This window comes from Ascaphus truei, chromosome 3 (assembly GCF_040206685.1).
Source record: "Ascaphus truei isolate aAscTru1 chromosome 3, aAscTru1.hap1, whole genome shotgun sequence".
NCBI lineage: Eukaryota > Metazoa > Chordata > Amphibia > Anura > Ascaphidae > Ascaphus > Ascaphus truei.
This window is the reverse complement of record NC_134485.1, coordinates 237,655,259-237,669,435: the sequence shown is the minus strand read 5'-3', so window position 1 is coordinate 237,669,435 and position 14,177 is coordinate 237,655,259. Positions and strand designations below refer to the sequence as shown.

The 14,177-nt window shown below is 38.8% G+C and overlaps 1 protein-coding gene across 5 annotated transcripts in view; it reads right to left on the bottom strand.

Annotated features, from left to right (window-relative positions):
- Positions 1-3,103: 3,103 nt before the first annotated feature.
- The window catches only part of IL1R1 (interleukin 1 receptor type 1), a 37,905-nt gene continuing 26,831 nt past the window's right edge, over positions 3,104-14,177 (bottom strand). For all 5 annotated transcript variants that reach the window (XM_075590409.1, XM_075590414.1, XM_075590411.1 and 2 more), the window contains 3 exons: positions 13,669-13,812; positions 10,842-10,988; positions 3,104-4,971 (listed from right to left, as the gene is read on the bottom strand). In XM_075590409.1, coding sequence (XP_075446524.1) covers positions 4,604-4,971; positions 10,842-10,988; positions 13,669-13,812 — 659 coding nt within the window. In that variant the 3' untranslated portion in view covers positions 3,104-4,603. The remainder of the gene's footprint in view (positions 4,972-10,841; positions 10,989-13,668; positions 13,813-14,177) is intronic.

Sequence of the window (14,177 nt, the reverse complement as noted above, 5' to 3'; positions counted from 1 at the left end):
CATCACTGTAGATGTATCTTCATCCAGTTGAGGGGGGTGTGCATCCGTTTTTTCATGGGTCCTGGAAGTGTGCAGATAGGAAAAAGCTGGCACAAGCAGCCACACAGGATCAGCAATAAGGATTAATAAAGAGAGCTAGTTCCCATAAAAAGTGGATTTAATGGATTCTACAAAAAAAATACAACACCATTGTGGGGTACCAGACTCCCCACCAACGCGTTTCGAGCGCAAGCTCTTTTTCAAGGTCAGGGCATTTTACAATAAACACACGGTGAGACCACCCTTAACGAATTTTGAAAGGCTCTGCGTGCGGGGCACTGACACGCGGGGACTGATCTCCACTCTGTACAGAAATGTGGTCGGTTCTGACAAAGACGATACAAACAGACCCAGATTCATGAGTCAATGGGAGGCGGACCTACAAGAAACATTAGAGGACGAAGACTGGACGGCAATTTTTAAAGCAGCGGCCAGTAGCTCGATCTGCACAACATTGAAGGAGAACTCATAAGGTATTGTTGAGGTGGTACCTCACCCCAATCCGATTAGCTAAATTTATCAAAGGCGCTTCCCTGCTCTGCCCACGGCAGTGCGGGGAACCAGGTGATCTGGTGCACATGCTGTGGTCCTGCCCAAAGCTTATGCCAGTCTGGCAACAGATTCGAGATTGGCTACAGAGGATCTTGGGCCTCCAAATTCAGCTAGACCCGTGGCTGTTCCTGCTAGGTAAACCCACAGACGAAGTCTCACGAACGGGAAACAAACTGATAACACATTTTGCAACAGCTATGAGATGCGAGACTGCAGCATTGTGGAACCAGAACGCAATTCCATCGATAGACAAAATTAGGAATCGCATTTGGTTCGTATGCCAGATGGAAAAGTTAACAAGTCTGGTTAATGACACTGGCTCAAAATTCCAAAAAGTCTGGCTACCGTGGCTAGCCCAGACAGATATCCTAGGGTTGAGCAATGCCACCATCTGGCTTTGATAGGACAAAATGAGTTCTCCTTGGATGCGCAGCGTAAAAGACAGGTTGGACGTAGAGACCCGACGGTAGACCCCCCCATATCGGTAGGCAGGAGCAAGCGGGAACTTCACAACCCTAGTACAAGGGAGAGATACAACAGAGAGCGTTGGTGGTGACCAATCCATGTACAGAGGGATTCAGGACGAGAAGGGGAACGCCTTCCCTAACCCCCCCCCCCCCTCTTCCCTCCCCCTCTCTCCCTTTTCCCCTACCTGTCTATGTCTTGTTGTCTTCCCCTCCCCATGTCGGTTAAATGTGGTATGTTCGATGAAGAGTCTGTAATGCAATGTTATTGATGTGATGTTTATTTGAAAACCAATAAAAAGAAAGTTGAAAAAAAAATATTCTTATTTACCTGTATAATTACAGTAAGAATGATCTGCATTGGATCTGTCGTAACCCAGCAAAATGAAACAGACCTTTCAACTTGAAAAGTGGGGAGGGGCGAGCTTAAAACTTGGGGGGAGGGGCCACTAACCTCCCAAAAACAGCTGAGACCAGCTGCACAAAGTTAATAAACACACAGATACCCAACAAGCTCTGAGAAACCCCAAACATTACCACATACTCCTGTAGTGTTAGGACCTGCTAACGATCATGCCTTGAAGTGGCAGCAGGCTTAAGATGCTTTGGCCAAAGGGTTAAACGAAATGACCCTTTTTCAAGGGAATATATATGTATTGCACTGTTTATTTTTGTCACGTTGGAAGTAGCTTTGGGCATTTTTGTTTGTTTTTTGATATATATATAAGCTACATTAAATATGTATATACACATACAAAGGGGTAAATGTGTGTGTATTTATATACATACATGGGATTAAATATAAATATGGTACCTTATACAAATCCACAGTAATGCAGGAACAATTAACCCATAGACAGGGCATAATTACCTACACTGGCGACACACTTTATTCGAGCTCGGCTAGTCCCACGAATTCGGGTATACCCGGGTGTATTGAGGTTTGTGACTGTTTTCTGCCCGAGTGCATTGAGTTATTTTCCAGGCAGGGATTGAAGCATTGTATTCCCGCTGGCTGCAATACTGCACAGTATATATATATATACTGCATTACAATTCATGAATTTATGCCATCTGGTAGACACGCGAAGCATTGCAGCCTATTAAATCCTAATCATTATCATTTAACAGATCAGCCGCCCATCAGCCAGGCATGAACCCAGGCTGGGAAGGCAAATGCAACGGGGCTTGTCAGAGGTGAGGATCGGCGCATTCCAGGTATCTGCCAGGTACATACTGGGTATTTGCTCGAATAAAGTGTGTCGCAGCAGTATGGACTGTGGAATCCATTACATTAAAGGATAATTGGGTCTTGAGCCACTACTCAATATGGCACGACATTGGATAACACACAATTTTAAAAAATCACTAACCCCCATGTGTGGAGGAAACAATTCAACAAGTTGGTTTTTAAGTGCCCCAATAATATAAGGATGGTTGAATATTTCAAAGGAAACCATTTCTCTGACTTTTTTTTTTTGACCACTATATACTGTAGGTCCAAAGTGAACTAATAGCAGTTGAATGTTAAACCCTTTGATTGTTATTCATTAAAGTGCAATAGTACAGATCGGGCACTACTACACGAAAATTCCCAATAACTGGAATCAGAGTTTACGTGCGATAGTGACTGATTAAGAGTATCGCCCTCTAATAAATAACTACTTATGGGTGCGGAAGGTGTTTGTACCGTAGTAATGAAGACATTTTTGAGTTTTTGGTGCTAGCATTGTTCAGTTCACAATAATGACAATATTACCTAATAACATAATGTAAACCTAGACAAGTTACAGTCTATATGTTTTCTTTGGGAGGTCCTGTTAATGGGCCATATGGTGTTTTCTGGGGCTGAAAAGCTGTCTTATGGCATAGTACTGCTTTGAAAGTACGGCCAGTAATCTTTTATGCCATTCCCATTCTACACTTACAGTACTAATATTCAAGTGTATAACAGAGACAGTTAGCAGGAATCAACGCAGTGGTCCTCTACTGCACGCTGACCTGGCAGATCACACATTACAGATCAAAATAAATAAACAGAGACAGAATATCAGTCACAAAAGTATTTGTTTAAGGTTGGTCAGAAATGGGCTTAGTGAAAAAAAGCCAGATGTCTTTGAATTGACAGGTTGTCCTGAGTGAGAAACATACTCTCCATGGACCTCATTATCCAGGTAGCATGATATTTAAAACCAAGAGGTATCGATCTGTTGATGAGTCATCTTCATTTGAACCAGAAAGTACTGTTCAGCACTGGCAAAATGCAGAATATGCTCCATTATTTGAGAGCTGGAGCCCCTTGAAAATGCTGAACTTTATATCCATTGAGTATCAGAGTTTTCCTGTTGTTGGTCCAGTCATTGACACATTTTCTTTTTATTTACATTACAGTCCAGGAACATCTCTTCGCACTGCATGTATGTTCAAAAATCCATATTGCACCCTATTTTTTAATTTGACTCCATTTTATGACATATGGAAATGCTTTTATATCTTCTGTAGTATTACTACCATCTTTCCTCATTACATGTATATAACTATGATCTTTCTTACTGGAGAAGCATTATATTTGAAATCACAAACATACTATAAAACAGCGGTGTATTACACGGTTGGTTCCATGGCTTGATGAAGCACTTTTTTTAGTTAACCAGATGGTTTCAAAATTGGAAAATGAATGATAAACAGTAAAACCCTTTACTTGCAACTTGGAAATATAGTGCTATTTTTCTGTTTATATTGTGCGTTACATTTGTGGCGAATGAAACCATGTAATGGTGGGTTATAGTTCCATGTAAGGGTGGGTTATAGGTTCATCTGAGGGTGGGGCTATGTTACAAAACACTCAGATTGCCCTCAATAATTGACATTTTGAGTATCAATCAGAACACACAAAGGAGTCTGTGTACTAGGATCATATTATAATTGTTATTGTGCATCAAAATGTTAGTGCTAAAAAGTAGTACAAACCTTCATTACATGTGCATTGTATGTATGAAGGTCGTTATGTGACTTCATACATGTGATAGTTTGTTTGAAATTACTTTTGACGTGTTGCATCATGATGAAAACAATTTAAATGAAAACTGAATTATGTGGCTTTTTTATTTATAACTAGTGTAGCAAATATAAATTGTTGATATAATATTATTTATAATTGCCATACTGTGAAAATATTATATTTTCCAAACTTTTTTAACTAAACATCCATGCTGCGTCAAATACATTTTTGGTTGATACATAACTTAATTCTGTGATAACAGACTTTTTAAGAGTTTATGCCAGGCTCAAATTAGTGGACGAATTTGCAGTGCACTTTCTACTTTCTGGGGGGATGCACAGCTACACTTTCTCTTAGTGCATAGTATTAACACTGTGTGCATACCATGTCTGTGTACTAAAATATTTGACCAAAATTGACGCTGAGAAAAATAAGGTTCGTAGATAGGCTTACACAATGCAATTAAATGATATTTAAGTGCGTAAATGTTACGCTAATAATACCATATGCAAAGCTTAGTACATAGGCCCCATTATCTGTTGAATGGTTAAACATGTTCTGAAGTGATATGGTCACAGTCTTGGGAATATAGACCTTGTGTTGGAGGCATCAAGTATCTGACATTTTTCCAGAAGTTTGTTTTAGGGGAGAGAGAGGATTCGGTGAATTGTCCTTTCCATCGGATAACACCTTGCTTTTGTTTGATGTATTTGATGGATTCTGGCATGTTCGTGTAATCTGTTATTTTTTCCAGTTCGATCAAGATCACTTTAATCTTATTCCGGATGAGGGCATCATACATTGCAATTTGCTGTTCAAAGTCATTCTCCAAACGGTTCTCACTGGACGTGTTTCCTAAAACAATGACCAGTCTTCTACTTTGGGAAATGGTTTCATCTATGAGGTCGGCCATAGCTGCAAAGACAACAAATTTGCATGTTTAGTTTATTACTAAAAATGCTAACAATTTAAACACTATCTAGCATTGCTTTCAACTTTCCCAATGTTCTGATGATTTTAAGCAGTGGAATATAGTGCACAGACGGACATATTTGTTTTTTAGAGAAATTATTTATTATGAATTTTATTAGACGTTCATATGAAGATTAAATTTAAAGTATGTCATGTCTCCACTATTCGACTTGTATCATATCTACATGTATAATTATATATTACATTTAACTAACAATCCCCAAAGTACAAGGCATTACATGGCCATTAATGCCCATTGGGGAAGGGTTTTAACCCCTCTAAGTCTTAATGGCCAGGTAATTCCATGTCCTGAGGGATTATTTCTATTATAGGCACATTGGCAATATTTTTATATAAAAAAAGATAAATAATGGCCCATCACCTGCCCCTCCAGGTATACCAATGGCACAACTTGGCCTCCCTCCACCCCCCAGCCCTACCAATGGCATGTCCCTGCCTTCCTGCTCCCCCGGACAAATGGCCTGATCCCAACACCTCTGGATACTCCCACCTGCTTATCTGTGTAGCCCCAAATCTTGCATGCTCCCCGCTCTTCCGGGGCACTTGCGTTGATGTTACTGGCAGTGCATTGAAATATTTCCAAGAGTAGGTTTTATATATGTGCTTGCACTAGTTTTATGCATTGATATCATAAAAGGTATTTTGGAAAAAATTAAACCCCATTCTCATACTTTAGGGTAACAGTCTTTTATCAGAAGACTTATTACATATTGCGTAGCTACAGTACAAGAGGAAGTATGTGCAGACAGACAAAAATCTGACTAACCTAGGCACTGAATCTTTATTCTTAAAATATCTACTTTATAACCTAGGCAAGGAGGCGTGCATGCATAACTTCACAATGTCTCAACACTGGGCGTTTACGTTGCGTTCCGGCATCTAAACGGTTACTTGTTACACAAATTGGCATATGTTTTGCAAGCTGGGCTAAATAAGAACAAACAATCGAACAGGAGAAAATGTTTATTCTACTTCCAAGAGAAAATGCTCTGCCTGGCGGCTTTCTATAGTGCGAAAGAGAAAGAAGTGATAGCAGAAACGCAGCCATCAAGAAAAGACAGTTTATAATTAGATAAGCAAACGGACAATACTGCAGTTTCTAAGGTTAAGCAGCATACTGAAATTCATTCATTTGCAGTAACGGGCCCTCTTACCCATAATCCACTTCTGTACTAAGCAAGAGTCTGAAGTAATAATATTCCACAGTATTGTTATTAACCACTCCACTGCTATAGACGTAGTTACTTGACTAGTAGAATTTTGATAGTAAATACCCTTGATTTCTCAATTTAGGTAGGAGGATTGGCTCAGTGAGTAAAGACACTGATTGGGAATGAGAAGTGTGGGGAACCTGGTTCAATTCCCAGTGTCAGCTCCTTGTGAACTTGGGCAAGTCACTTTATCTCCCTGTGCCTCAGGCACCAAAAAAAACATAGATTGTAAGCTATATGCGGCAGAGACTGTATACAGTATTAGGTTATATCAGATTACTCTCTGTATCAAAATCCTTCCCATGTTTACTTATTTGGTATACCTTTCCATCACCATAGGTAATGAATTCCACATTCCTTTCCTTTGTTGCTGGTGAAATCCCCTTTCCCTTCATCCAACCTTAAGGTTGACCCCGTGGGATGAATAGTTCTTTTGAAAGATCTTTGTACTGCCCCCGAATATATTTGTATATAGTTAACATATCCCCTCTTTAGACGCCTCTTTTCTAATGTATACAAATATAATTTAACTAGTCTCTCCTCATAACTCAGATTATGCATCCCTGTATTAATTGGGTGGCTCTTCTCTGCACTCTCTCTAGTTCCATAATGTATTTTCCAAGGAGTAGTAGCCAAAATTGTACTCCATATTCAAGGTGTGTTCTTACTAATGCTTTATAAAGGGGTATCATTATGTTTACTTCCCTTCCATCCATTGCCCATTTAATGCAAGATAAAATCTTCTTTGCCTTTGCAGCCAATGCATGACTTTGGGCACTATTGCTAAGCCTGATCTCTGCCTGCACTCCTAAAACCTTCTCTGTCAACGTTTCTCCTAATTTATTCCCATTTAATTTGTAAATTGCCTTTTTATTATTATTTTCCCAATGCATAACCTTATCTGTATTAATCTGGCATTTACCTGCCCAAGTTTCCAGTTTATCCAAGTTCTTCTGGAGAGAAAGTACACCCTGCTCTGATTCTACTACCTTATACCATTTAGCATCAGCAAAGCTGGAGACTTTGCCCACTATGTCATCCTCAAGGTCATTAATAAACAAATAAAAAAATAGTCGTCCCTGTACCGATCCCTGAGGTACTCCACTCACAACTTTAGCGTGACCTGAAAATGTTCCATTTATGACAAACCTCTGTTGTCTGTCCTTCAACCAGTTTTCAATCCAGTGGCAAATATTTTTACCGAGTCCAATTTGCTTTATTTTGTACAGTAACCTCATGTGGAACCATATCAAAAGCCTTTGGAAAATCTAAGTAGACCACATCAACTGCATTACTCTGGTCTAAATTCCTACTTACCTCCACATAGAAATTAATAAGGTTAGTTTGGCACGACCTATCCTTCATAAATCCATGCTGACTATTACTAATAATTTTGTTTTCTATTAGGTATTCCTGAATATTATCCCATACTAAACCTTCAAGTAGCTTCCCCACTATTGATGTCAGGCTTACAGGTCTATAATTCCCCAGTTGGGATCTAGCTCCCTTTGTAAATATAGGCACCACATCAGCTTTATGCCAATCTTGTGGTACTGAGCCTGTGGAAATGGAGTTCTTGAATATTAAATGTAATGATTTGGCTATTACTGAATTTCACTACTTAAGAACCAGTGGATTATGCCATCGAGGCCAGGTGCCTTATTTACTTAAATTTTATCAAGCTGCCTGTGAACTTCTTCCCCAGTTAACTAATTGTTCATTAATATGGAGGTTGTGGCTTCCTCCTGCGGTACTTCTATTGCAATTGTTTCTTCCATGGTAAATATAGAGGCAAAGCATTTGTTTAACACCTCTTTTTTTCCCCTTATCTCCAATAATTTGCCTGCCCATCTCACACTGAAAGGGTCCTATATTTTCTTTTATAAATTTTTTGGTTATTAAGATACTTAAATAACTTAAGGTTGAACTTACTTTCTATTGCAATCCTTTTTTCATTACCCATTGTTGCTAATTTAATTGCCCTTTTGCAATTTTTGTTCCATTCCTTATCATTCTGATACGATTCCTCCGTCCCTTATGACTTTAAGAATCTAAACGCCTTCCTCTTCTTTTCCAATTCCTCCCTTACCTGTTTATTTAGCAACATTAGTTTTGACTTGTTTCCTTTATATTAATTAGTAAAGGGTATACACTGGTGAGTGTGCTTTTCTAACAATATTTTAAAGACTGCCCATTTATCTTCCACATTTTTCCCTGCAAAAACATAATCCCAATGTATTCCTTGTAGATTAGTCCTCAGTTTATTCAAATCTGCCTTTCTAATGTGTTTGTTGAACCCAAGTAATATGGTCTTTGATAATTTATTTCAAATAAGACCAAGTTATGATCACTGTTTCCCAAATGTTCTGGGAATTTAATATTTGTTTTTAGTTCTAAATTTTTTGATATTAACAAATCCAGTATTGCCCCTTTCCTGGTTGGTTCCTCAATAAATTATGTAATTGTCCTTAAACACAGCGAAAAACCTGTTTCCTTTCGTAGTAATTCTATTCTCATTGTCCGAGTCTATGTCTGGATAATTAAAATTACCCATAATGCAAACATGACCTAGTTTTGATGCCTTCTTCATTTGAAAAAAAATATTTGTGCTTCCTCAATCTCACAGATATTTGGTGGTTTATAGCATATCCTACAAACATTTTCTTTGTACTTATACCACCACTGCTAATTTCTTTCCACAGGGTCTCTACATTTTCATCATTCCCTTCATAAACATCTTCCTTTATAATAGGTTTTAGACCCGGTTTAACATGTAAACATACTCCACCTCCTCTTCTATTTGCTTGATCCTTCCGAAAAAGGGAATAAACCTCTAAATTAACTGCAGTCATGCGTTTCATCCTACCATGTTTCAGTAATGCCTATGATATCATACTGCTCCCTGGTAGCTATTAATTAAACCTCACACATTTTATCTGCCAGGCTTCTTGCATTAGCAAGCATGCATTTAAGGTTTTTTTTCCAGTCTGTACTGTTATCTTATCTGATCCTGCCTTTCTACTCCAATTGCATTTAATCTTTAGAAGTTTTCGTGTATTATCTGTATTTAATATGGGTGTCTCCCTGCTTGCCAAACTCCCACTTGCACCTCCATGATCCCTTGCTATTTCCCCATCCCCATCTTTTCTATTTATTTAGTTTATCTGTTTCTTGTCGTCGTCCCCCCTCCATCCTAGTTTAAAATCTCCTCCAACCTGATTAACCTTCTCCCCAGAGCACAGACAATCCCTCTTCATTGAGGTGCCATCCGTCCCTACCATAAAGATTGCACCTCTCAGAAAAGGAGTCCCAGTGTTCTAAAAACCCAAAATCCTCATTCCTACACACAAAATACTATATTGGAGGTCCTTACTTTAAGCTTGAGGCCTATATCCGTGAAATAATTTTTTAGGACCATTCATCTTGCTCTAACTTTGTCATTGGTGCCAACATGTACTAAGACCGCCGGGTCAGTCCCAGCCTCTCCCAACAATCTGTCTACCCGATCCACAATGTGCCAAACTTGAGCTCCTGGGTGACAACAAACTGTTCGGTTCATGCGGTCATGGCAACAGATTAAACTATCTACCTTCCTAATAATGGAGTCAGTCCCCTACCACCACAATCTTTCTTTGTATCTGAGCATCCTGAGTCCCCTCTGTACTGGAGGAATTATTCCCCTGGCTGCTAGAGGAATCAGCCTCCCCCAGCCTTGCCATTCCTGCTCTGACACTCCCAATATCTTCACTAAATATGGCAAAACTATTGGGATGGGTCAGCTCAGAAGGGTAAGAAGAGGGAAGAGTCAGACCAGTTCTAACTGTTACCCTGTTACCTACCTGTTCCTGCTCCTCATTCATAGCTCCGCTACCCGCACCACTAGTCCCAGCCAGGGCTGCCCAGTGAGCACTAAACTGCTTTAAACATTTTTAATCTCCCTCAATATTGCGAGTTTCCTCTTCATATCAGCAATCTGAGACTCTAAAGAGACCACTTGCTCACACTTCTCACAGCGGTATGCTCCCAGGAACAGCTACTCCAAGTGCACATACATGTGGCAAGATCTGCATTGAGTGGCATTCTCAATCATGCTCATTGTTGCAACCATGGAGTTATAAGTACTAACAATTAACTGTAATTCACTGTATTATACCTTGTTTTACCCCTTCCTTGTTCCAACTCCTTCTGGTTCGAACTCTACACTTAATACAAACAGCACTTGAAATCAAACAGTAATCCAGTCACACAGATCAGAACCCGCTAGCTCAGGATTTGTTACAAGCCTCTGTTTTAAAGAGGGACACACACACCAACCAGATGTGTTAAGTTATATGAAATAAAGATATTAATATTACAATCTGCTAACATGACCAACATATTCAGTACCCTACAACATTTTCTACCTGTAAATAGAAATAAAAATAAGCCTCATCAATTATACCTGATTTGGACCCCTCTTTTGTCGCGCACTTTAATGAAAGTTTAATTGTGAATAAGGAGATGTGAATGTTTAACACGGATTTAGAAATCAAACAGAAAAGACAAGTGCAGCAATGTGAAGCAATATGTGAAAACACTCGCCTTCCCCGGGTAATTCATCCCGTCCAAATATGAAGAGTCGATACCCGCACTGCCTCTCTAGCACCTCCGGCAGCAACTTTAGCACAAACATGTCCATGTTGTAAGTGCTCTTTGGAGACATAATGTAAGCATCGTAGACCTTCCCATCTGCAAATAAAACCGAATGAATCAGAAGAGTAACATGTTTGCAAGATGTCATTAATGAAGCACTATATAATGTCAATTCTTTAGTTTAAAAAGGGGAAGCCTCAAACTTTTTTTTAACACTCTAGGCCAGTGGTTTCAACCTTTTTTTCCCCTCTGAGCACCCCTATCCACAGTGCTCAGTGGCTGAAGCACCCCTACAACAGGACAGAGTCACAGAAAACACAGGAAAGAGAGACGGTCACAGAAGATAGAGACAGTCAGAGGGTGCAGGGGAGTCAGAAAGGGCAGAAAGTCACAAAACACACACACACACACACACACACACACACACACACCTCTACTGCCCATGCTGCTTTCTCCTCCTCTGCTGGGATACACCCTTGACACCTCCGCCTGATTGACTGCATTACCCAGCAGCAGCCAATCAGGATAGAGGAAACTGCCCTGCTCTCTCCCTGATTTGGCAGCCATTTTTATTTCACATTGTGGAGCTAAAACACCAGCAACTAAAACAGTAAGTAGCTCAGAAACCTGTGTCGTCCCCAGAGCTGAATGGTTCTATTTTTCTTTGGCTCTGGGGACCTCACGATTTCAATAGCTTCTTACTGTTTTAGTTGCTTGCTGGTTTGAATTCTATAAAAAAGAAAATGCGGAATAAGAAAAAAGAAAAACAAGTAGGTGGGATTGAGGCTTTAAATTTTAAAAATAATAATATTAAATTGAAGCAGGGGGTCTGCAGAGCTGAACTCATTCATTTAAGTTCTGAGGGCCTCCTACGTCCAGAGATTCTTACTTCCGAAGTAGGTGCTGGTAGCTGCTCTGGCACAGTAAGCAGGGCTCTAAAGTTTAAAGCTCCCGTCACATAGGTCAATAGGAAGCAGCACTCATGACGTCACAGCTTCCTATTGGCCCGAAGGGCCTGAGCTCTTTGAACAGAGGTCAGATTGTGAACCCGCGTAGCCGAGGAGAGCGGGTACCGGCACCTAATTCGCAGGTAGTCCCTGGAGTTGATTAATGGGTTTCAGGTTGGGAGACCCCCTTGATTCAAATAAATAAATACATTTTAAAAAATGTAAATATATATATACATATATATGTATAAAAAACACAAAAAGAAAGCGCCCGATCCTAGTGCAATATGTCCAAAAAAATACACATTTATTATCCCTTAAAATCCAACAAAATGCGAACTCACAAACAACAAAGTTAAAATAGCGTTTTATGAGGTATACTCATGCACCAGACGAGGATTCAGCTACTCAGATCACTCGGTATCTTCACCGCATGGAATCGCCATGCTCCTCTGGGTCTCCGTCCAGCAGGAACTCAGGAAGCGACACAGATGCTCGTGATGTCCTCCAGAAACAAAACTGGCGTGTATTAAGTTCCGAGCAGAGCTGTGTACTGCGTACGAGCTGAAAATGCTGCCTGTAGCGTCTATGAGTCCAGGATGCCAAGATGAGTAACAACATTAACAACGCGACATACACCCGTGACAAACTTTGTTGTTTGTGAGTTCGCATTTTGTTGGATTTTAAGGGATAATAAATGTGTATTTTTTTGGACATATTGCACTTGGATCGAGCACTTTCTTTTTGTGTTTTTTGTACAGATCTACTTGGAATTCGTTGGTTCTCTGTGGAAGGCTGCCGGATCCTGATTGCAGCGTCATCAAACGATTGATTTATTCATCTTTTGGACTTTCATTATTGGTCTATGTATTTGTATTTTTATTGAGTTTTATTTGTTGTTATCCCTTGTTCAATTTATTTATTTGTTTGGTCACATATACTTTGATTGAGCAATACATACACATTAGCAATATACAGACATACACATAATATTGGTATTTTATATTATTATTATTTATCTATTTGGCTTTTTCATCGTCTAGAATTCACGTTATCATTTAAATATCCCATACCATCAAGGGCATTTCTAAATTGTCTTAGATATACGTGTAATATTTGACTAATATACATATTCACCTATAGGCGCAGTCTTGTTTGTAATCTATACATATATATACATATATATATACACACACATATCAGAATAAAATAGTTTGCAACTGGACTAACACGGCTATTTCTAATATATATATATATATATATATATATATATATATATATATATATATATATATATATATATATATAATTTAAACACAACCATTCGTCCCTTTGGATTGCCTCTTGAAGTGTCACTTGGGCACTGACGGGGTTAAATAACTGATTTCCCATGAAAATATAGTGCTGGGTGCTACATGATAGGGTTGCAATTGTTACCTACAGTAGTTTGATTTAATTTAAGAAGGATTTATGACCAATAATATTATATATAATGTAACAACAAATCAACTGCATTTAGCAGTTAGAAAAAGATAAGTCGGTTTCTGGCACATCTCAATAACTTGGATCCATCTGCTGTATCATTACAACTCAAATTGAATTGCAATTACAAACCATGAGCTAAACAATTTTACACAATATATACTGAAGGATAGACTAGGATAAGTATTTATGCTTGTAATATTAAATATAGGATTTGGGAGTCACCAAACCATCATCTCCTTGTCTCTGACTGCCACCTGTAATATTACCTTAGTATTGTTTTTATAACTAATAATCTAACTGGAAGTACAAAATTACAATAATTACAGTAGATAAATAAGAAATACCTTGTATATTTCTTTGAACAAAGCAGGAACTCCGGTACAAAAGTACAATGTCAACTTTAAAAATCTTGATGGCTATTATACTGATAATAGTTACAAATACCAGTACAACGAAGAAAGCAATCAAGAACCCCTGGAAATTGGTATCTGTAAATGTGATGGCAAGAACCATTAAAAATGCACAACAACAAGACATTCTTTGTACTACAAGTTCAAGATATGCATATTCTCAACAGTATATTGCCAGACAGGGAAAACTATTTAATAAAAGCTAAATTAAAACTAGTTAAACGTAGAGACTCGCCAGTTTCTGTTTGTCTTCATAGAAGTTAAGTCTTTGTTAGTGCCACATTTCCCCAGCTATGTGTTAGCATCTAAATAAATAGGCATCTAATGAAAGCAGCATGTACGTTATAGTCAATGATTTGTAGTTGTGCTATTATACTATAAATAGGTCTTTGAGCATAGTATTAAGAATGGTAGAGAATACAGTAGATCTCTGGTGCACATTT